This window comes from Somniosus microcephalus, chromosome 3 (genome assembly GCF_052327205.1).
Source record: "Somniosus microcephalus isolate GS21.2 chromosome 3, FLI_Smic_1.0, whole genome shotgun sequence".
NCBI classification, from domain to species: Eukaryota; Metazoa; Chordata; class Chondrichthyes; order Squaliformes; family Somniosidae; genus Somniosus; species Somniosus microcephalus.
Window position 1 is genome coordinate 363,938,869 of NC_140989.1, and position 25,353 is coordinate 363,964,221.

The 25,353-nt window shown below is 43.2% G+C and overlaps 1 protein-coding gene across 2 annotated transcripts in view; it reads left to right on the forward strand.

The window, feature by feature from the left end:
• Positions 1–25,353, forward strand: part of LOC147122386 (cAMP-dependent protein kinase catalytic subunit beta) — a 171,920-nt gene that overhangs the window by 130,011 nt on the left and 16,556 nt on the right. For both annotated transcript variants that reach the window (XM_085983507.1, XM_085983506.1), the window contains exons 2-5: positions 8,390–8,451; positions 12,643–12,771; positions 17,065–17,163; positions 24,104–24,186. In XM_085983507.1, coding sequence (XP_085839633.1) covers positions 8,390–8,451; positions 12,643–12,771; positions 17,065–17,163; positions 24,104–24,186 — 373 coding nt within the window. The remainder of the gene's footprint in view (positions 1–8,389; positions 8,452–12,642; positions 12,772–17,064; positions 17,164–24,103; positions 24,187–25,353) is intronic.

The following is a 25,353-nucleotide window of genomic DNA, read 5'->3' on the forward strand; positions in this document are numbered from 1 at the left end:
GCGATCTGGTTGACCATATCAGCTATACGGGGGAGTGGGTAGGCGTCCAGCAGGGTGTAGCGATTTATTGTCTGGCTGTAGTCGATGACCAGGCGCTGCTTCTCGCCGGTCTTAACGACCACAACCTGGGCTCGCCAGGGGCTGGTGCTGCCCTCAATAATCCCTTCTTTCAGGAGCCGCTCCACTTCGGTTTTAATGAAAACCCTGTCCCCGGCACTGTATCGCCTGCTCTTTGTGGCGATGGGCTTACAGTCGGGGGTGAGGTTAGCAAACAGTGGTGGGGGGGTGACTGTGAGTGTGGAGAGGTTGCACCTGGTGCGCGGCGGGCAATTTGGAAGCTGCTGGCTGCGGACTGTGAGTGGGGGTAGGGGTCCACCGTACGCCATCGTAACACTTTTAAGGTGGCACTGAAAATCTAACCCCAGCAGGACGGCAGCGCAGAGGTCAGGCAGGACCAGAAGTTTAAAATGATCGTACACGGTCCCGTCTACTACGAGTGTCACCACGCAGTAGCCGCCGATGTCCGCCGACTGGGACTCGGAGGCCATAGAAATCCGCTGTTGCGCAGGCAGGACTGGGAGAGAGCAACGCCGCACCGTGTCGGGGTGGATGAAGCTCTCCGTGCTCCCAGAGTCAAAAAGGCAGATTGTATCGTGACCATTTACCTTAATGTCCATTGTGGAACTGGCCAGTTGGTGCGGTCTCGCTTGGTCCAGTGTAACGGATGCCAGCGTAGGGGTCGGTGTGTCGCTGCGGGTATCAGATGAGGCGGTGTCGGGGGCCTGCTGCGTCCCGGCTGTCGTCCAAGATGGCGGCGTCCATGATCCCCATGTGGCTGGAGGCGTCCAAAATGGCTGCTGTACCGGTGATTCGCACATGGCCGGGGAGGTCCAAGATGGCGGCCCGCATGGCCCACACGCGGCGCTGCTGGGGTTCAGGGTGGCTTTGGCCCTGCAGACGCGAGCGTAGTGTCCCTTCTTCCCGCAGCCCGAGCAGATCGCGTTTTTCGCCGGGCAGCGCGCTCTGGGGTGTTTTGCCTGGCCACAGAAGTAGCATTTCTGGCCTTGGGGCACTGCTGTCTGGCCTTGGGACACTGCTGCGGTAGTTGGGCCGTTGTTGGGGTGTGGCTGGGGTGGCACGGCGCTATGAGGCGGTCCTACCGTGTCCCAGGCTGTCATTCCCCGCGGCGTCCACGGTGCAGAGGAGTAGGCATCCATGCCCTGGTAGGCTGCATCCAACGATAGTGCGAGTTCAGAGGCCTTGTTGAGGTCGAGGTTACTCTGCTCCAACAGTCGCTGTCGTGTGTAATTGGATCTGTGGCCCGCTACAAAAGCGTCCCGGATAAGTTCCTCTGTGTACACGGCGGCCTTTACATCCTTACAACCACAGGCCCGGCCAAGCACAGACAGTGCCTGAAGGTATTCCACGGTCGATTCCCCAGGTTGTTGTTTACGACTCCCCAGGAGGTGCCTGGCGTACACTTCGTTCACTGGGCGCGTGTACTGGTCCTTGAGGAGCTTGATAGCATCCGCGTACGAGGTCGCGTCTTGGATGACCGAGTACACTCGGTGGTTCACTTTGGAGGTCAGGACATCCAGTTTGTCCTCGTCCGATTTGATTGCTTCGGAGGCGGTCAGGAATTTTTCGAAACACTTAAGCCAGTGAGTAAACTTGGTGGATGAGTCCGCCTCCCGATGATCTAAGTCCAGGCATGCTGGTGTGAGGATCTTTTCCATTATAAAAATGTTGTTAATAAAATTGATGCGCTATCAATTACTCATAAAAGACTGAGAGTTAGAAGAGTAACTGAAGGCTTTTATTAACAACAGAATGGAGGTCTGCCTCGAGTGGTCGACCGGTCCAGGATACCAAGGGCTGGGGAGCAGTCACCTTTATACTAGGACCTGTGGGAGGAGTCAGCCGAGGCATGTCCAGGCATGTACACAGTGGAATACAAACAGGACAAACAGGAATACAAACAGTGGTTTACCACAGAGAGTAAAGAAACAAAATGGAAAAAAGTGGGGAAATCTCCAACAACAATTCACTACCTAAAGGAATGAGACTCCACAGTTTGAATTGTTCACTTTCTGAACTAGAGAGGTTGATTGGCAGTCATTAACAATGAGCAAGTTGTTAAAAGGTTACTTGTGCTATTAATTATTAGACTTGACTTTGCGGTGAGTTCAATGGGCAACTAATGTGCAAATTCAACAACTTCATGAAACTTGTGGGGAGGTTATGGGCGAGCTGCCGTTTTCACTAGCCTAATGGCGGAGTGACGCAAATCGTCCACCAACTTGTGGCAATTCATTGGGTATCGCTTCCTCGCCACAAGCTGCTGGCCAATTTGCACATTAATAACGTGTGCATCGTTCACGCCGTTACTTTTTCAGCAAATTCTGGCCCACTGTATCATGTGACGATGATCGAAGGCGAACTAGATATACCTTGGGCTTTTTCCGTCTATCAATTCCTACATGGTGGGGAAATAGATACAGTAATATCACTACAGCTTTGTTTTCCCATCTGGGAGCAATTCTATTACAAACTGGGTTGTACCAAACCTTTGGCCGTGCTCAGGTTTTCATTTGACCGCATGAACTAGGCATTATGCAGTGTATTTGTATCTACAACTTCAGCGTAGTCAAAATTTGCTGTAGCAATTGAAATGGATTTCCTTGAGCCCAAAGCATTATTCAGTGTATTGTTTTAGTACCTTATTTATAAAGTGAATGAACTTGAAAGTAAGTGGAAGTATTGAAGGCTTTGAATAGCTGTTGTGTTGACATTCTTTCCTTGGGTCGAAGAAAAGTTGGTGTTTGGATTATCTGCTTTTGGTGCCCTTCTGCTTTAACTGAGTTGGTCTGTCTTCTCTGTTGCTGTCAGTAGTTTTCATAGATGGCCATTTTCTTTTAAGATGATGTGTTGCAAAGAATGATGAAGGATTTTGATAGAGTAAATCGGGAGAAACTGTTTCCACTAGCAGGAGGGGGTCAGTAACCAGAGGACACAGATTGAAGGTAACTGGCAAAAGAACCAGAGGGAGATGAGTTTTTTTTTAATGCAGCGAGTTATGATTTGGAATAAAAACACAATGCTGGAAATATTCAGCAGGTCAGGCAGCATCTATGGAGAGAGAAACAGAGTTAACGTTTCGGGTCGTTCTGAATGCAAGCTGCCGATTTATCACAAGTTGCTTAAAACCAACAAACACCAACAGCCTATATATCCTGGCGGGTATCGCTCCCCCTGATATAAGAACGATGGTAGCCAGCAAGAAAGAGCAACTCCGTCAAACATCAGATGAGAGGCACCCTCTGCATTGTCATACACCTACACCCAGCCGCCTAAAGTCAAGGAAGAGCTTCATGAACAGTGTTGTTCCATTACAATCAACCTCATCTGAAGCCCGCATCGCCTTGTGGAAAGACCGGCTCGCCAGTCTTGAACAACCCCCAGCGATGGAAATTTTACTTGATGAAAGCCTTCCCCCAGGAGATAATTGCAACTGGGCAACCTGGAAGTGCCTTAACAGACTTAGGACCGGTGTAGGTTGCTCAAAGGTGTCACTAAGCAAATGGGGATATTCAACCAGCCCGACAACTTGTGAATGTGGAACTGAGGCATAGACCATGCAACATCTCCTGCAATGCCCATCGTTAGAGGAACCTGCACTGTTGCACATCTTGCCGAATTCAACAAGGCGCAAAAATGTGTCCAGTTCTGGCTGGGCTATGTATAGACTGTCCGTGGACACGATAAGAAGGTCGATGACCCTTCTTGAAATGTTAACTCTGTTTCTCTCTCCACAGATGCTGCCTGACCTGCTGAGTATTTCCAGCATTTTCTGTTTTTATTTCAGATTTCCAGTATCTGCAGTATTTTGCTTTTGTATTAGGGTTATGATTTGGAATGGACTGCCTGAAAGTATAGTCGAAGCAGATTTAATAACTTTCAAAAGAGAAATGGATAGATACTTCATGGGGATAAGATGCATAGCTATGGGGAAAGAGCAGGGGAGTGGGAATAATTGGGTAGCTCTTTCAAAGAGCAGGCACGATGTGCTGGATGGCATCCTCCTGTGCTGTATGATTCTATGACTCCACTAATCTATCATCTAACTAGATAATTGAAACTTATTTAGGTTATGGCTTTACACGCTGCCTTCGAGAGTCTAAGAGGCTGAATGAAGTTGCTCGCAATATAGATGGCCAAGTAAACAGCCAGAATGAAGCACAACTTCAACTTCTAAAGCTTTAACACTGCCATGACGTTTGGTATCAACTGAGCACCTAAGAAAATGCAAGTTTCTGCATTGGATGGCCACCTTAAGGATTAAAAACATAATCAAAATATATCTCATTTTAAATTTAGCACCTTCAAAATCTTCTGTTCCTTAATATTTTCATTGCAAGAGCTGAGATTTCTTGTATAAAACCTTGCATCTTGGCTGAACAGTTATGCTACTGTCTGCTATTGGATTGTGTGTGGAGTCAAATACTGACCAAAACTTGTGTATCTCCATATGCTACAGGCTTCATCAGAACCCATCCAGTATTGCAATGATTAATCTGTTCAATTAAACTAGTGGAAGAACATTTGTAGACTATACCAAATGACCCATGAGAAGCAGCACCAAGGAAGCCACAAGCTTTCTTGCCAAAGATCATCTTGGGTGGCCTGATGTGTAATCCGATAATTACTTAAAATTCTACGCAAAACTGAGCCATACAAGCTAATTTGCCTTGCCTGCAACTCTGCAGGTGGCTACTAACTGTCCTGATTTGTTACATAAAAGGTACTGAATGGTGGTGACAGATAATTAAAATGTACAAAGACCCAAAATACATGAACTTCCATTATAAGACTTTGGATATTTTATTTGACATGTTCAAATGCAGTATGATAAACGTACTTTTATTTCAGCCAATGTGCCCCAATGTTGCTAGTTCTTAAATGTCTGAATTTGATTATTTTCATTGTTCGCATCTTCACCAGCCCATTGTGCCCATATTTTTTTTTAAAACGCAAGGATATTTAAGTTTGTGAGGTTGGGGTTTGAATCTTGCCACTTGTTAATGTCTGAACAAACATGCACCACATTTTCAGTTAAATGAGTGGCACTTTTTTGGGAGGGGGAGTTGGTGGAAATGAAAAAGCTTCTAATTTGTTGGCAAAAAACCTACTTTGAACCCGAACATAGACTTGTGCTTGATAATTGAAAGAAACTGAGATGTAGGTAACTGCACGCTTTTGTCATGGTCAGCATGTGAAACTGAAAACTGCAACACAACCGTTTTGAAATTTGTTGTACCATTGTGGATTATAGTAAATGATCAGTCTGCTTCTGCTGAATCTGCCCTGACCGTACCCTGCAAAAGTCTTGTGTTTGGTGTTGTACAAGTTATCTTATTTTTGCACCTATTTGTGTAGGTGTTATTTTTCTGGAGTTCCATTCGTAACTTGTTTAGTGCAGGGGTGGAAAAATTGTTTTCCTGGGAATGAACCCTGTCGAGCCATCTACATTTGGTTCACTCCATTAGGTGAGATTCTTGAGGGTCTTGAGAGAGCTGCAAATTCAAAACCCAGCCCAGCCACGACTTGCATTCTAATCTACCTGGTCATTGAAAAAATGTTGCTGGTTCTTCCCATTATTAATAGTCTAATGTACAGGAAACTCTTTGGTATCCGGCACCTACGGGACCGGGATGGTGCCGGTTGATTAAAAATTCCTGATAACGGAGATGTATACCTACCAAGGTACGAGAGCCCCATTACAGAGCCACAGGTGCAGGAACCCTGGTTACACGGCCACTTGTGCAGGAGTGCCGGTTACACGGCCACAGATCCAGGAGTCCTTGTTACACAGCCACAGGTGCCGGAACCCCGGTTACACGGCCACAGATCCAGGAGTCCCTGTTACACGGCCACAGGTGCAGGAACCCTGGTTACACGGCCACAGATCCAGGAGTCCCTGTTACACGGCCACAGATCCAGGAACCCCGGTTACATGGCCACAGATCCAGGAGTCCTTGTTACACGGCCACAGATCCAGGAGTCCTTGTTACACGGCCACAGATCCAGGAGTCCCGATTACACGGCCACAGATCCAGGAGTCCCTGTTACACAGCCACAGGTGCAGGAACCCCGGTTACACGGCCACAGATCCAGGAGTCCTTGTTACACAGCCACAGGTGCCGGAACCCCGGTTACACGGCCACAGATCCAGGAGTCCCTGTTACACGGCCACAGGTGCAGGAACCCTGGTTACACGGCCACAGATCCAGGAGTCCCTGTTACACGGCCACAGATCCAGGAACCCCGGTTACACGGCCACAGATCCAGGAGTCCTTGTTACACGGCCACAGATCCAGGAGTCCTTGTTACACGGCCACAGATCCAGGAGTCCCGATTACACGGCCACAGATCCAGGAGTCCCGATTACACGGCCACAGATCCAGGAGTCCCGGTTACACGGCCACAGATCCAGGAGTCCCGGTTACACGGCCACAGATCCAGGAGTCCCTGTTACACGGCCACAGGTGCAGGAGCCCCGGTTACACGGCCACAGATCCAGGAGTCCCGGTGACACGGCCACAGGTGCAGGAACCCCGGTTACACGGCCACTAATATACAGTAAAACTTACCTGAACCTCCTGAATTTTGCCAGTTAATAGAGAATTCCGGATATTTAGGTGCCGTTTAAGCGAGAGTTTCCTGTATTCAGATTTGAGGCCGTTCCAACTCTTTTTATTTCACATCCTTGAAGTTGTAGGCTTAAGTGCCCGCAGCGCACAAAAGGCATTCAAGGATGAGATTCATTTGTTCGCGATCGGGATACTTCACAGCAGCAGCGAGGGGTCTCCTTTCCTCAAAGAGTGCAAATGATTTATACTTAGACCTTGAAGCAGCCACAACTGTTGTTGGCTGAGCGCGAGTTTGTTGAATTAGCCACCTTGCCAATGAATCATTCAGTCCTTCCTAAGGTGACGGTGGTTATGTTGCACCAAGCGCAGTCCAAGGCAAGACAACAACAAGCCCATAAAACTGAGAAGTTCTCGTCCAGTGACCATAGGATAACTCTCCAGAGATTGAATGGCTCTCCAGGGATTATGTAGTATTCCCAGATTCTCACTTTTTCCACTCCCTGGTTGGATATGGTCATCGGTTACTAATTTAAGTGAGAAAGTTAAGCTGATACTAATTTTCGGCGTGTGAAGTGTACTATATGTTGTATTTGTATTTCATCCTTTCTACTGTGGTTAAATTCATAAACTTTTTTCTCTCCTTTTCTTCTCGTCATCTCATCCCTTTGGTTACTTGGGGTGAATTGTCCTGAAAACCCTTGATGAACTGTAGAGACCTTTGGTATGCGCGTTATTTCACAAGAAGCCCAAAGTCACAGAAAGTCAATTTTTTAAGGGGGGAAAAAAAAGTTCAGATTGTTATACAAGACAAAATTAGATTCGAACGAAAGTACCGTAACACAAATACACTAAATGAAAGACTAACAATGGTGCTTTAACACGAGAGTTGCCGAGCGCAAAATAAATTATAATTTTCCATTTGCATAGTACAGTATGAATAAACTGTCAGTTATTTCCAAATAGAAGTGCATGTTTTATCCAATCTCGGGAAGTTAATACGTATTTGCAAATAGTTTTGAGAAAACTAGGGGTTCTGCATTTAAAACTGATTTTTGAAATACGAGTACAAAAGGAAATTACATCTATCTATCTATCTATCTATCTATCTATATATTGTCGAAAGATCTGTATAACAAAAAGTAAATGTGCTTTGACTAAAACATACCGAAAGATCATTTCTTGATGGTGATTTGTTTCCTGACTTCAAAGTTGCAACAGACCAGCAGGAAGCCAGGTTGACCTTTTTTTAAAAAAAAAAAAAAAAAATATTTTAAAGAACTCAAAAATTCAACCTTCTGTGACTATGAGCAGCTTTGGTTTGCATTGTTTCATCGCTATCGTGTGTCTTTGCCTGTGGTCATTTTGCACTTCCAATCCATAGCTTTGTAGCTGCGTAACATTAAAACTGCTTGCCTAGCTGTTGCTTTTGGGTTTTTTACTTTGTTTTTTTTTAAGTTGTGTGTTGCGAACTAGTAGCAATAGCTACAAGTTCTGATCAAAGTACTCCACTGAGAAGCTTGAAGTTTGTGCAACAGAAATATTGAAAAATGTAGTTTGATATCTTGTGTATAAGTAGTTTTACATATTTGGTCATCTTTAAACAGGTTTGATTTTAAATATTTATTTTTGCAATGATATGCTACTTATACACATGATACTTTAATTATTGTTATCTTCATGAGCCATGCTTTTACATCTCCAGTATTCTTTTTAACCTTGTATCTATCTTTGTTTTATAGTGAAAGAGTTCTTAGCCAAAGCCAAAGAAGATTTCTTAAGAAAATGGGAAAGTCCACCACAGGTATGTGTCTGATTACTGCACTTGTATGTCACTGCTATAGAAAAGTAATGTTCTGCATAACAGTCTTAAAGGCCACTTGCCTCAGTAGGATGGGAGCAGGGAGAGGGAAATGAGAGGGAATGTGTGTTGGTGTTGTTGTACACTATCTTTCCACTCGAGACATGGGATCAAATCTATCTCGGATGTTGGGATGAAAGTATCTCCAGCTGTAAGCCACACATGAAGTGTGTTTGGGCCAGTATCAGCCCAATATCTTTATAGTCCATTGCACAAAACTGCTATTTAATAAGCAGCCTTGCTCACCAGATAAAAGAATGACTGGTGTACATAATGGCAAATATTACACTGGTGCAGGTTGAGGCTGAAGCAGATTGATGGGATAGAGAGCTTTACTTTGCAGCTGGCTACAGTATATAGCTATAAGTGCTTGATGCCCACACAGTGCAAGGAAAAAAAAGTTTGATTACTTGGTGTATTCTTCACCTTGAGCATAATAAAAGTTAAAAGTGACCTTATTAGCCTTGGAAATTGCGAGAGTCTATAAGGATCGGGTGACTGAATACCTCGCAAATTTTCAGTTGATCAGAGAGCCAGCATGGATTTGTGAAAGGTAGGTCATGCCTGACAAACCTGATTGAATGTTTTGAAGAGGTAACTAAAGTAGTGGACAGGGGAATGTCTATGGATTTTATTTATGTCGACTTCCAGAAGGCATTTGATAAAGTCCCACATAAGAGACTGTTACCTAAGGTAGAAGCCCACAGAATTGAGGGCAAGTTATTGAGCTGGTTAGGAAATTGGCTGAGCGGCAGGAGACAGAGAGTAGGTACTCAAATTAGCAGGATGTGACTAGTGGTGTCCCGCAGGGGTCTGTGTTGGGGCCTCAACTATTCACTATTTATTAACTACTTTGATGATGGCATAGAATGTCATATATCCAAATTTACCGATGACCCAAAGTTAGGCGGCATTGTAGGCAGTGTACTTGAAAGCATAAAATTACAAAGGGATATTGATAGATTAAGTGAATGGGCAAAACTGTGGCAAATGGATTTCAATGTAAGCAAATGTGAGGTCATCCACTTTGGACCTAAAAATGATAGAACAGGGCACTTTCTAAATGGTGAAAAGCTAGAAACAGTGAAGGTCCAAAGAGACTTTGGTGCGGGGCGGGGGGTTCCAGGTTCATAGATCATTAAAATGTCATGAACAGATACAGAAAATAATCAAAAAGGCTAATGAAATGCTGGCCTTTATATCTAGAGGACTAGAATACAAGGGGGTAGAAGTTACGCTGCAGCTATACAAAACCCTGGTTAGACCACACCTGGAGCACTGAGCAGTTCTGGGCACCACACCGTAGAAAAGATATATTGGCCATGGAGGTTTACCAGAATGATCCCTGAACTTCAAGGGTTAAGTTACAAGGAGAGATTACGCAAATTAGTGTTGTGTTCGCTAGAATTTAGAAGGTTAAGGGGTGATCTGATCGAAGTTTCCAAGATATTAAGGGGAACAGATAGGGTAGATAGAGAGAAACTATTTCTGCTGGTTGGGGAGTCTCGGACTAGGGGGCACAGTCTAAAAGTTAGAGCCAGACTATTCAGGAATGAAATTAGGAAACACTTCTATATGCAAAGGGTGGTAGAAGTTTGGAACTCTCTTCAAGCGGCAATTGATGCTAGATCAATTGTTAATTTTGAATCTGAGATTGATAGCTTTTTGTTAACCAAAGGTATTAAGGGATATGGGGCAAAGGCGGGTATATGGAGTTAGGTTGCAGATCAGCCATGATCTCATTGGAACAGGCTCGAGTGGCTGAATGGCCTTCTCCTGTTCCTGAGTTCCTATGACGTGTCCAACGTACTTGATATACACCCCAGCACTTGATTTGGCCGTGGGACCTGTATTGAGTGACCCACTGAAATCAATACCAAAGATATTCTGGTCAGGTTTCTGTATTTTTTCTCGATTTTAAGCAATTGGGCTGTATTAATAACCGGATAGGAAGCGCAGCAGTATTAAAATTCTAAATTGGGTACAATACAAGCAGATTTGTCGGTGCATTTTTCTCACATCTAATCATTAGTCACTGGGTTTTCCCAAGTAGAAACTCCAAACATTAAGTTGTAACTTTTATTTCTTAAACCTTTCAATATGTAAGCTTTTTTTCCCCAACTTTCCTTTGTTTTCTCACCTGAAGACACTGACCGTTACTGGGTTATGATTCCACAAGTACCAGTTGTCATCTAGCTACCTTGCTTAAAGTAGTCATTTTCACATGAGCTGAGGCGGTAAGCAGGCTATATAACCATGTATTAAGTGACCCACTAAAAGAGAGCAATAAAGCCGAACCCAGTTCTGCCGTTAATCGGTGCCCACACATGCCTAGTTTTCAGCAGAGTGATTCAATCGCAATTAGGAGCAGGAACCCGGTGGATTTTCCCCTCCCTAGACCTGGGATGATGCTGTGAACAACCCAAGTGCTGCTACCTGAGCTGTATTCAGCTAAAGCTTGTGGGTTCAATCCTCATTCCAGGAGTTCAACACAAAGGTCTGGAATTTTCATTGGGGTTATAATCGGATGTTGCATCCAATTGAAGGCCATTCATACTCTGATTTTGCTTAAGTCAATTGACACTGAAATTAGACCAGTTGATTCATTGCCTTAAGTCTGAAGAGCCAGTGGACAAAATGTTCCATCATTAAGCATTAATTGATCTTCAATTTGTAGTGACATTTATGCATCTATTTTGCTAATTATTTCTTTGAAATTTTGTACACCCTTCTGCCTTGCTTGTGGCATTTTTTTGCTCCTTTTTGTTGTGTTACTTCTAGTTTGAATGTTCAGCTGGTGAAATCCATTTTGCAATGGTGGCTGTTTAGAGTGAACAATAAGTATTGCTTTCATAACTTTATGATCGTGCTGTTAATTTTTTTATGTTTTGAATGCCATCTTTGAACTTTTTCGGATGCAGTGCTTTTACCACTGTTCTGCAGTAGAGCAACCTGAATCCAGGCCACATTTGCAACTCCAGCTTTCATGTGTTAGATCTCTGTAACCCAATTTGTGTAAACTACCCTGACATCATCTAATAATAAACTGGACAGGGAGACTGTTTGTGCAATAGATCAGAATTATATCCTTTCATTTCTGAATTCTGCATTTAAATCCAGCCCAAAGTGATGAGATGAAAATCTCCCTTCGCTGCCTGTGCAAGTTCTATGTGCTTGAGTTTGGGGATCACTGCTGCCTAGTGGACATTGGTCCATAGCACAGAACTACTCCCCAATAGGGGTAAATTAAAATCTCATGCAGGCATGAAGGAATACTGATGCAGAACATTGAAAAACTAATGCTGGTGCTGGAGATAGAGGCTACTTTATTTAGCACTACTATACATGTTATACTAGGATTCCTTATTGCTGATACTCAAATCCAAAGATCAGGGTAGCATGTAGCAAAGGCAAAGCTGTCATAATGGGAGATTTACATTATTGCATGGACTGGGAGTTGCAACACAGCTTTGTTAGCCAAGCTGGTAGTGAGGGCGCTAAAATTGGCCTCCTGGGTTAGGGAGGATAAATTGTTCCTTTATTACTATCCAGTGATCCCTGTTGGAAATATTTTGAACGTCATCTTGGAACTGTTTTGGATGCAGCGCAAGACTGCTTTCACCATTGTCCTGCCGTACAGCAACCTGAGTCCAGGCCACATTTGCTAGTGTAACATGTATAGATGCTAAATAAAGTTCCCTCTCCTGTTTATGGACACCAAGCAAAGACTGTGCAAGGCATCACAGATGAATCTGATCCAATCAAATAACATGCCAACACTACAGTAAGAGTTCACACGTGAATAACGGATGCTTGGGCAAGGTACAGCAAAGGTACCTGCACCTTGGGAATTGTAGTCCAGCGAGGAATAAGTGGCTTCATAGGGTGCAAATTGGGGAGAAGAAAAAGATGGGGGTGGGGGGGAGTTGTGCTTTGGCTGTGGGGGATGTCTCTCCTCTCTTGCCCCCGCCCCCCCCCCCCCCGGCCCCAATGCACCCCTACAGGGCCAACAAAGGAATCATCCAGTCAAATCTGTAGGTAGGACCTGGATTGGGCTGTGTGGATGTGGAGGGATATTACGTGGTGCAGGAATAACACTGGGAGGAAGTAAAATTATCGTTCTATTTCTTTCAGAACACGGCAGGCCTAGATGATTTTGAAAGGCAAAAAACACTTGGAACGGGTTCTTTTGGAAGAGTTATGTTGGTGAAACATAAAGGCACAGAACAGTACTATGCCATGAAGATACTGGATAAACAGAAAGTAAGTGTGCTGTTCCATGTTTGGTAACAGAGGAGAGATGCAGAAGTAGATTGAGGCTATTTTTGCGAAGCTATTCATAAATTCTTAACATCCCTGTACCAAAACGTGTTTTGATGTGTGGGTAGGGACTTGTAGAACTGTTCGTGCCAATTTTGGTAACAGTATGATAGCTATGCTGTGTTTTCTACTATGCTGAGCAGTGCCTGTCCATTTGGAATTATCTGAAACTATTGCTTGGAAAGATCTGCCCCAACGCACTGGTTTGATTTTCACAGGAGAAATATTACCGATTAGTCAATGCAGAGGTGCCTTTTGTGAATTCTGGCTTTTGGCCTTTTACCGACTTAACTACAGAGATGGTGAAAAGGTCAGCTTGAGATGCGTCAGAAATACAGCAAAGCTTCAAAGACCATTTCCTTTTAAAGTTTCAATCAACACAACTGTCTCGAGTACATGGTTTAACAATATCAAACCATTCACTACATATTTGTAAGCTAAGCACTTTTGAATTAACTTTGCAATCGATACAGTTTGAATTCTTTGCACATAAAACCTACGGCTTGTTTCAAGAAGCAACTCTATTTATAAAAAAAACATAATGCCTGGGTCTCCCAATTTTGTGGCATTCACCCCACAATGTTATCAGGGTGGACTTGACCACACCAGAACAACCTCAAGACAACTATGCATATGTAGTTTTAAAATCACAAGCTACAACTTTAATGACTAATATGGCCCCTGCAGCCAAATAGCTGAAAACAAGCCAGTGAGCAGGAAACCAGTGTTGCCCTGTATGAGAGCACTGAGCCAGTCAGTTGTGGGTCTCGCCCCCTCTGAAGGCGGTGCTTCTGCAATTTAGGGCTATAAACAATGCTGAGCACCAATGTTACCTCTCTCTTTTTCGTGCACGGCCCCTTTAATTGGCTGCATGTCCCATTCAAACGTTAGCACATGCACGGTTTCTCCCATGTGAAAACCGATGAGCGGCTTGCGCGGGACCTCCAGACTGCTGTGCGGTCGCAGCTTAACGGGAACGTTGCTAAACACGTTCCCTGGGTAAAACTCCTATCGCTATAATTCATTGCATTTAGCAGTGAAAGGTAGTTAAATTCTGATGCACTTTGAGAATCTTGTTTTGCAATTATTGAATGCTCTTGATTTTTATGAGTTTGGCATGTTTAAAATATTCCATGTTTTGCAGGCGAATGACATTTGCGATGACCAATGTAGAAATCTGAAGCATGTCTTTATATGGTTCTAGCTGTCTGAAGAAATTGCTAACATGAACTTGATATAGCATGTAGAAATCAGCCATATTCAGAATAGATTTGGTATTTTCTGAAAATTAAGGTAATTGCCAGAACCATGGCAAAATTAGGAGCCTCACATTCCCTGCAAGTACCTCTTTCAGATACTGGTAACTATTTTATTGCACATTTTGGTGTGATTTGGATCAATAACTTTCAATTCGACAAAAGGTAAATGTCAGAACACACAGAGCAGATTAGAGTTTAACATTTCAAGATCTGATTGTACAAATGTAATTCAAGAGTTTGAAAAAAAAATACATGTCACAGGAGTATTTACATAAGGAATTTCAGAAAGGGGTATCTCACTTTGCATACATTACAGGGAATTTGCCACATTTAATCGCAAACAGACACACTGGCAGCAGGACCTTGGACTAAATCTCCAGTTACAGTTTATATGTAGGAACAGTTGCTTTCTTAGAGGTGGGCTTAGAGTTGAGTTATGGAATGGAATGTTGTCACTGTTTTCAGTAGAGCGTAATGGTGGGCGTGTACAATTTTCCTATTGAGAAACACTTAGCAGTGCAGTTGTACATTTTTGTCCTTCCAAACTTGGATTGTGTCTGGAAAAGGTATTTTCAGTTCTGCATCACTAGAATGACATACTCCTGGATGTAAGCCTACCTCTTTGACAGGAGCAATTTGAGGTGATAAATTAAGAGTAATACACAACGATTATATTGGCACATTAAAATGCATTGGCTCAAGTACAACTCTTTTCCTAAAGCATATCAGCACCAATGTGCTAAATAAGCTTAACGACAACAGAAAAATTGGGAGGGGGCGGAGGACGAGGGGGAGACCATGTGCTAAATGATTCACGTCACACAATGAAAGTCCAAGTATTTCCACATTAATCAAGGGGAATACAGCTTGCTTTCTTATAAATAGTGTTTTTTTAATGCTAGCGGGACTAAATTGGAACAATATGTCTGTGCAAAATGAACAGTAATCTTGCTAACGTTATCCCTGCCCTGTTCTGTTGTCAATGACATGATCCAGCATTAAGCCAGCACGAGGTAGCATTCTGAGCACACAGACAGGAAAATAGAACCACTTTGTGATCTGGTATAGAGCAAGCCAGTTGCTGACTACTCTTTACTGTGGCAGTTTGCGGCTGGACAACAAGTAGAATTCTTTCATTTAAAATATTGTTACTTGTGTAACTTTTCAGAGGGACTGGACTTTATATAAAATATATATGGTATGTATGTAGTTTTGGTTTTCCTCAAGTCTCCAGAAGGTGCTGAAGCGTGCTGGGATGGAGTTCTAATGAACGTTGCTAACCCTTTGGTACTTCTCCCAAGTTGCCATTTTTCATATGCAGTATCGGTATGTAGGGGTTATCATAGCCACAGTCAGTCCCATCCACACATGCACTTCCCAGCAAGAGTTGTTGAAATGGGACCTTGCCTTATATCCCCCACCCCCAAAATCCATGGGCACTGACACTGTATGGCACTTTCAGTCACTTTGGTGGAAATCGGCCAACATGGGGCTTTTATAAAAAAAAAAGTAATGGCCCAGAAATTCGGGTCTCCACTGGTGAGTACGCACGGGACACTCACCTGTAAGCCCAATGGAAGTGCCAGTTTCCTGCATGCACTGCGCATGCTCGGGAAACCGGCACTTCAGATCCCCTGAGGAGAGGCTCCGCATGCGCATCGAACTTGGGGTTTTTTTTGCAGGTTTTCCCGGGAGGGTAAGTCTCCAGAAGTTAGACATGTAAAAAGCAGGCGTAAGGCCTGCTTTTTACAAGGTAAGTGGTGAATTAATTAAAAGTAAAGCATTTTTTCCACAGGTTTATTATTTTTAAATACTTTAAAGCAAGTTAAGTTTATTTTTTAGCCCCGTTAGAAAATAACATTATTTTTTCAAAAATTTAAATTATTGTTTAAAATAGTTATTTCATGTAATTTATAGTTTATTTTAAAAATGTGATTTAAAAAAAAAAAAAAAAAATTTGAAGATTTCGTGCTGTTTTGGGGCCGTAGTATTTATAAGTTTTGACAGCTCTTCCTGTCAATCTTATGAATGGAGCATTCCCTGCTCCGATTGGCTCCCCATGGCCCACGTGATCACGGGACGCGTCGAACTACCTGCGCCCCTGGGATACGCAAGCACTGCGCGCCGGCAGTTGGAGCAGGCCCAGGATCGGAATCCCACGGGGGCCCACAGCTCAACGGCCGGCGCGCTAGGTAAGTGCAGGTCGGAGGCTTGCACCCGCGGGAAGCCCCCGACCCGAATTTCTGGGCCAATAATTCTAATAGTAAATGCTGTATACACATGGTGTATCTGCTAAATACATCTGGTATCTTCAGAGTTAATGTTTGTATACTTAACTTTCTCATTCATTTGTTTTTTTATTGAGAAACCTAGGTGAAATGTGAAAGGCCAGGGCCCATAGTGCAGGACACCATGCAGGACCATTGTTGGAAAGAGTAGTAGAGAAGACAAGATAAATCAACACGCAGTGGTTAGGTGATGCCAGGATTGCGTTTTAAAAAGCCTGTAGGTTATAGAAGGAAGGGACGACTGAGAGGTAAGGAGTTCCACAGCTTTGAGGTCCTGTGAAATAGTGAGCTTGGAGTAGGAGACAGTGTGATGAGTCTTGTTTTCAACATGATTATGCCTTTTCATGTGCAGCAGAGGAAAGTCGAAGGAAAGAAGACAACAATGAAGTAATGTGTGGACTTAAACTTTACCACATTTTCATTATCCGTTCATACTAATTTGACCCAAATTGGAACGCATTAGACAAGACTCATTTCTCTTCTCCCACTCCCAAAGGGGGACAAATCACATTTAAAGCAAACTTCTTATTGTTAGAGAGCGACTGTTGAGTTGAGATTTGCTGGTTGTCCCTAATTTGATTGACATGTTTAGACTTATCCATGTAGTTCCAATGAAGTGAAGGGCTGTTGGACAATTTAACATGGTGATCCCTTCAACAGGAATGTTAAGTAATGTCATTTTTCTTTAGGTTGTCAAACTGAAGCAAATAGAACACACACTCAATGAGAAGAGAATATTGCAGGCTGTTAATTTCCCATTTCTGGTGAAATTGGAGTATTCCTTCAAGGTAAATATTCATAACTTCAGACTTTGGAAGGACAGTGTTGCACACCTGCCCTCACGGTGTCCATATACGTTTAAATGCTTTTTGAATCCTTCGTGCTCATCGGCCACTTGTTCAGCTGGGAGAATTGTAAACTCTAATTTGTTGAAAGGGACTGAATAAGATTGTTCGTTGGAATGTTGCTGCAAATCCTGAATGTTATCCCACCATTTGCTCGATGGTAAATTGAAGAAACTACATGTGGCTGCTACTGTAGAGCCATAAACTTGTGTAAAACCTGATTTTGCATCTTGTCTTGTGTGTGGGGTGGGGGAGAGAGGAGATGGTCATGGACTGTCATGTGCTTTGATACATTTCTGATGTGTCTGAAAATCTATTGTTTTACATTGATATAAATATGTAGACTTAAGTACAGTGTGTTTGTAAGCTATTAAAGGATGTGTTGCCACTATTGATTCTTCATTAGGACTTAACAGACAAGACAATTGATTTTATTACATGTTGATTTCCCCTCCATTGCTAAATCTGTGAATGACGTTTCAGTACTGGTTATGACCATGAATATTAACCAATCCCTTCATTAACCTTTAATAAATTGCCCACAGGATATTCACTAAAGCTGCATTATTAATCCCCCCTCATGCACAATTCACTTATTTTCTGTTTTGAAGTGTGCTTTGCTACCTGCATAAGGTATAGATGAAACTGAACAACGCTGTTGCATTTAAAAGTAGTAGACAAGAATTGATGTATGACACATCCTGTGAATGATCACCTTATTGCAAACTTAAAAGTATGTTAATTTGCATGGAAGAAAAGGGCATTGTTCAGTCTATGGAAGACTTGATATGACTTGCCCAGTTGGATTTTAATGGTACAGCAAGGTATGTTTTGCAACGTGGGTGGCAGTATTTATAATGTTTTTCTTTATTCCGGGCATCCTCTACACAGTTCTCTGTACCAGCATTGGCAGGTAGGTTTTTTGCAGGAGAAAGGCTGCGATGGCGCAATGGCAATGCTATGATGACATTGGACATGTCGCCAATGTGACCCTTCTCATTACTGTGCACTGTATAAGAAGCGATCCATCTGCAAAAGGGCAATTTATTTTTTCCTCATCTGTAAAATGAGATTGCTACACTCGTGCAGTGTGGCCCCTCACGGTTTTCACTCCAATTACTTTCAGCACTTAATTTTTTTAAGTAATGCATATGTAGTTTTTGTGTGGTTTTCATTGTTGTTCCATAATATCCAAATTCATCTACCATGTCAGGTTTTCAACATGCTTAACACTGCAAATTGGTCTCAGAAATGCAGTTTTAAAGATTGCATTAAATGAAATTGTTGTGTTCTAGCCACTGATGGCCATTATCATTTCTTATGCCCATCATTGAAAAGATTTTCCTGCCCAGAACTAAAGGATGCAGATAATTATTGAAAAAAATCAGATGGAGACCCATCTTTTCTGACGCAGACTGGGTCCACCAGCACCTATCAAGGTGTGCAATTGGCACCAAATGGTCCAATACTAAAAATGTCATTATTTGCCAGGCTCCATGAAGCGTCTGGAGACTTTGAAGACTACAAGGACCCCAAATATGCTCCTAGTAGCATCCGCAATCCACGTTCTACCCAGTGTGCCAGGTCAGCTCTAGTTGGGCTGGATGATATTCAATCTGGAGACACCCAGGTTGCTGTCTTTCCTTGTTCATGTTGAGCGGAATGGGTCTGTCTATACCCAAACACTGGTCAATTCTCAGTTTGTCATCCGCACTAGTGGCAAAGCTCCTTGCAGATGCCAGTTGCTGTAAATAGGTGTTGGTGAAATCCATAGTGACTTCTGAGAAATTTCTGTCATTCTATTTTGGTCAATCCAGTGTCTGTCTTGAGACCCTTGTCTCCTTCAGCACACTGCAGTCTTGTTGCATCCTCCTCGGAGACAGCTAAAACCAATTGACTGATCTGTCAGTGTGTCTGACCTTAACGGTGTTTTTTTGTTCGTTTACTGCAGTTCTTGGTCTTTTCTCCCCTCACCCCCCCCCCCCCCCCAACACACACTTTCCTTCATTATAAAACCACAAATCACTCTCTTAAATAGTTATTCCTCCTCGCCATACCCTCCTCCCCCTTCAGCAACATGTACTTTAAGGGTGTCAGTACTCATTTAGTGTTTGGAGGATGATTTCTGTTCAAAGAAAGAAGACCGACCCTACAAGGTAGATATTTCTTGAGTTAAAGGCTGAGTTTGTGCACTCTGTTATGGAACTTCCCCAAGATTACTGGTTTCTAGATCCGCCACACCACTGGATAGAATTGAAGTCATCAGTCATAGTCATAGAGTTTTACAGCACAGAAAGAGGCCTTTCGGCCCATCGTGTCTGCGCCGCCCATCCATCCCTGTCCAGTCTAATCCCATTTTCCAGCATTTGGTCCATAGCCTTGTATGCAATGGCATTTCAAGTGCTCATCCAAATGCTTCTTGAATGTTGTGAGGGTTCCTGCCTCCACCACCCTTTCAGGCATTGAGTTCCACATTCCAACCACGAGCCTAGGATTACATAGGATATACGGCATAGAAACAGGCCATGCCAGCGTTTATGCTCCACTCACGAGCCTCCTCCCATCTTTCCTCATCTAACTCAGTCAGCATATAACCCTCTATTCCCTTCACCCTCACATGCTTATCTAGCCTCTCCTTAAATGCATCTATACTACTCGCTTCAACCATTCCCTGTGGTAGCGAGTTCCACATTCTCACCACTCTCTAGTAGAAGAAGTTTCTTCTGAATTCCCTTTGATTTCTTGGTGGGTGCGAGGAAACACTATTAGACCGTACTTCAGCGTTTCATGTTGGCTGGCTGCTGAACAGCGTTGGTAGAGACAAAGGAAATGACCACAGTTGCCTGCCTTCAACCCAGGTCTGATTTGTGTGGCTAGAAAGCAAGAGTTTTGTTTTGGGCATCAAACCTTAGGAAGGATATATTGGCCTTGGAGGGGGTACAGCAGAGATTCACCAGAATGAATCGGGAATCAATTGTTCACACACCGGGTAGTGAAATCTGGAACTGGCTCCACAAAAGGCTGTGGATGCTGGTTCAATTGAAATTTTTAAGACAGAGATAGTATTTTGTTAGGTAAGGTTATAAGGGGATGTGGAACAAGGGTGGGTAAATGGAGTAGAGGTACAGATCAGGCATGATCTAATTGAATGGTAGAACCAGCTTGAGGGGCTGAATGGCCTACTCCTGTTCCTATGTAACAGGGAGGTGGATAGAAAGTAGTTGCAGCTTTGTACAATTTAAGCTTTTTTTTTTAATGAGGTAACTATTTAATAAGTATAACAAAAGAAACCAAATTTTAACTTAAAAATGGTCCCATGTACTCTAAAATATATCATAAATTGCTAGTCATTATGCAGTAGAGCCCTCTGTCGGCAGAAAGTGGCACTATCAGCAAAGATGCATTTCCTGTCTAAAATTAATAAAAATGACATCAAGAAGCATGAATGAGAAAGTCACTCAAGCTATTTCTTCTACAGACCATGTACAATTCACTTTACCCAACTATTTAATCTCCTGGTGAAGGATTCTGCCAGACCCTTCATTTTCACATACCCAGTGCCGAGGTTGTGTTTGGGGGTGGGGGTTAATTCGTTCTAATCCCAGTTGTTCTTTCCCTTGTGTCATTGTGACCAAAAATGAACATGGCACTCGAGGTGTGGTCTGGACAGGGTACGAAATCATTTTAGCATGACAAGTACTGCACTGATCTAACGATATAATTTAGTATTCGGTTTGCTTTGTTTATTGCTGCTTTCACAGTGATTTGACAAGTTAAGTGTCAAATTCGCTATTGCCATCAGATCCATTTCACCTTTTAACTGTTGCCACACCATTCATAGTACACTTGTGAGATCCATTTGTTCTAAGATGTAGTACCTTACATGTGTCTGTGTTGAATTTCATCTGCTACTGATTTGCCCATCTGCAGATTTAAAGTAACTCCATTTGTAGGTTTGTGGCTCCTTCCTCTGATTCAACTGTGCCCCTAGTTTAGTATCATCCGCAAAATTGAGCAGTTTGCTTCAGATTAATTCATGTAGATTAGGAACAGTTAGATCAGCGCCAGGGTTCCCTGGGACACTGCACCCAGTACTTCCCTCCGCCCTGACGTTATTCTCCCGACAAGTATCTGCTGGATTCTTCTCTTCAGCTGTTTAATTCCTTTCCAACGTGCTCATTTTAACTTGAATTCCCATTGCTTTCAGTTTCAGTAATGGCCTTTTTGGAAATCTAAACAAATTTGTCAAGTGGTTTTCCACTTTTTTTTCTTGCAAGGCCCCATTTATTGCCCCATCCTAGTTACCCTGAGAAGCTGATGGGCCTTTCTTGTGCTGCTGGAGCCCTTGTAGTGATGTTGCTCCTACAGCAGTGTTAGATAAGGATTTCCAGGATATTAACTCTGATGATGGAGCAGAGCTTGCAGATCATGCTGTTCACATGATGCTGCTGCTCTTGTCCTTAAGAGTCCTTGGGGCGGGGAAGGTGTTGTTGAAGCAGGCTGATGAGTTGCTGTAGTGCACCCTGTAGATATTGCAGCCACAGTGTGTACTGCAGCCACAGTGCACCAGTACAGGAGGGAATGAATACTGAGTCTTGTGGCAGGGGCGGCATTCAAGCAAACTGCTTTGTCCTACCTCTGGACTCTGTATCTGCCGCCAGTGTCATGCAAGCTTTTCCCCTTCTAAGGCTGGGTATTCTGCGACGAGTGTCTCCCCTCCTGACTCCCCAAAGCCTTTCCACCATCTACAAGGCACAAGTCAGGAGTGTGATGGAATACTCTCCACTTCCCTGGATGAGTGCAGCTCCAGAAGTTCGACACCATCCAGGACAAAGCAACCCGCTTGATTGGCATCCCACCCACCACCTTAAACATTTACTCCCTCCACCACCGGCGCACCGTGGCTGCAGTGTGTACCATCGACAAGGTGCACTGCGGCAACTCGCCAAGGCTTCTTTGACAGCGCCTGCCAAACCTGCGACTTCTACCACCTAGAAGGACAAGGGCAGCAGGCGCATGGGAACACCACCACCTCCAAGTTCCCCTCCAAGTCACACACCATCCTGACTTGGAAATATATCGCTGATCCTTCATCGTCGCTGGGTCAAAATCCTGGAACTCCCTATCTAACAGCACTGTGGGAGTACCTTCACCACACGGACTGCAGCGGTTCAAGAAGGCGGCTCACCACCACCTTCTCAAGGGCAACGATGGACAATAAATGCTGGCCTTGCCAGTGACGCCCACATCCCATGAACAAATTTTTTAAAAAGCCAAGTTGGTTGATGATTATTAACTAGATTATTCTCATACATCCATTTTGCTCCGATCACTTCAAACACCCTTGAGATCATTCCAGCACATGATTAGCTTTGTTGATAACAGCTTCGCATTGAAAATTTTATTTAAAAACTCAAGTCTTTTGTTTCTGCTCCATTGAAAACTGACATCCGTTCATCCGGCATAGACCAGTTGGGTCGCATGGCCTGTTTCTGTGCTGTAGGCGCTATGTAATCCTGTACAGATATTTGTATCCCCTTCTATTGTGCACAACCTCTGTTAATCCACATTAAATCCATCTGCCATCAGACCATCCACTTGATCCCGATTCTTTTGAGTGATTCGAAATCTCTTCACGGGACAAGCTTGTGGTGTCATCTACAAATTTCATAACATGACCGTTATCTCCTCCATGTTATAGATGAATAGTGTGAGTAATAGGGAGAACCAAATCGGCTGAATTCTACTCGTGGATCAGCGTTGATAGCATCCTTGTACAATGCACAAACATTTTCCCCACGACCGATGTTCGGCCACCTGATCTATAATTCACAGTGCCATGGGTTTTTTTTGAACATCAGGATCATTTTTGCTTTAGATTTATGGACCCTCTAAAACCATCAATCGTGTGGCTTACCTGTTTCCTTACTGTTCCTTAATGAATCTATGGCTTATCCCATTTTATCCCAATGGTCTTTGGCATTTAATTCTAAGAACCTAGCTGCTTATTTTCTTCAGATACCTCGTTGCTGTTTACAGTGCACCTTTATGCTGTCCAGTCCTCACTTTTTAAAAATATATTTTTTGACCTTCAGGTTATTTTTAACCATCTTTTTCAGTTATTGTGATCTTAATCCTGCTATATATTCCTTCTGAGAGACTTATTTTCCACACAGCTTAAAATGTTATTTTATTTTTTAGGTTTTTTTCCTGCTTAATCTTCTCCTAGACTTCTTGTCATAGTTGTCAAGTTAATTGTTCTAAGGCTTGCACAAACATAATTATTTTGAGCTTTCATTTCACTTTGAACTGCTTGATGACTGTTACTCAATTGTTGTCGCTCTTCCAGGTTACTAATTGTTTCTGATGGGCCACTTACTACTAATAAAGCTAATCTAGCACCAGTACTATTCTGCTTCACTGTCTTAAGTGGGCGGTGACCATATCTGTTAAATTATTCATACGTTCACCTCGCCTGAAATGGTTCATAGCTTTATCTTGCCCAATTGCCCTTGCTTAACTTTGAGATTATAGCAACATAAAGTATGGAAGAAGAATACTACCCCCTCCCACAATGTGTAATCCTTTTAAAACGAGCCACTATGGGGCAGGACTCGGAGAAGTTATAGAGCCTTCCCTTAAAAGGACTTCAATTAGTACACTGCTGAAAAAGCACGCCCTGAGCTAATGGGTGTAGCTGCTTATTTATTACAAGCTGTGGTAAAGTCAAACTGCAACTCTTGTTCTATTTAAGATATTCAATAAAGAATGTTTACATAAAACATTCTTGTAATACTTGCTCTTTAAAAAGTGGAAATAGTTGGCTCTTGATGTTCATATCTACTATCAAGTTTATAAAATACCTTTCTTCGCTGTGTTTTAGGACAACTCTAATTTATATATGGTGATGGAGTACGTGCCAGGCGGTGAAATGTTTTCACATCTTAGAAGAATCGGAAGGTTTAGGTAAGGTTTAGCTCACGTGTGACTTGATGGATAAAATTTGTTACTGTTCATCTTTAACTTAAAAATGGGCCAAAAATATGATTTTTAAGCCATTAGACTAATACGTATTCTCTCGTTCACCACATACCGCGAGTGTTTCTCAGGCCACCTGACCTCACTGGAAAATTTTCCTCCAGGCACCTGTAAATTAAAAGAAAAGAAAGGCTTACATTTATATAGCACCTTTCATGACCACCGGACGTCTCAAAGCGCTTTACAGCCAATGAAGTACTTTTGGAGTGTAGTCACTGTTGTAATGTGGGAAACGCGGCAGCCAATTTGCGCACCGCAAGCTCCCACAAACAGCAATGTGATCATGACCAGATAAATGATTTTTGTTATGTTGATTGAGGGATAAATATTGGCCAGGACACCGGGGATAACTCCCCTACTCTTCTTCGAAATAGTGCCATGGGATCTTTTACATCCACCTGAGAGAGCAGACGGGGCCTCGGTTTAACGTCTCATCCGAAAGACTAAATTATTGAGAGCTAAATTATCCCATCATTGTGACCAAGTACATGTGAAGGCCTTGGAGAGGGTGCAGAAAAGATTTACAAGAATGGTTCCAGGGATGAGGGGCTTTAGTTACGTGACTTGAGAAGCTGGGGTTGTTCTCCTTAGAGCAGAGAAGGTTGAGAGGAGATTTGATAGAGGTGCTCAAAATCACGAGGGGTGTAGATAGAGAGAAACTGTTCCATTGGCGGATGGATCGAGAACCAGAGGACACAGATTCAATGTGATTGGCAGAAGAACCAAAGGCGATACAAGGAAAAACATTTTTACGCAGCGAGTGGTTAGGATCTGGGATTCACTGCCTGAGGGGGTGGTGGAGGCAGATTCAATCGTGGCTTTCAAAACACAGTTGGATAAGTACCTGAAGGAAAAAAAATTGCAGGGCTCCAGGGAAAGGGCAGGGGGGTGGGACTGGCTGAAGTGCTCTTGCAGAGAGCCGGCACGGGCTCGAGGGGCCGAATGGCCTCCTTCTGTGCTGTAACCATTCTATGATGATGCATTTTATTTTGGTCTTTTAACCCAAATTATATTTATAAATTTTTCGTATTTTAATTTCTGCACTGCATTTTGATTGTCAACTCACTTTTCCAGTCTATAGAAGCAGTAGCTGTG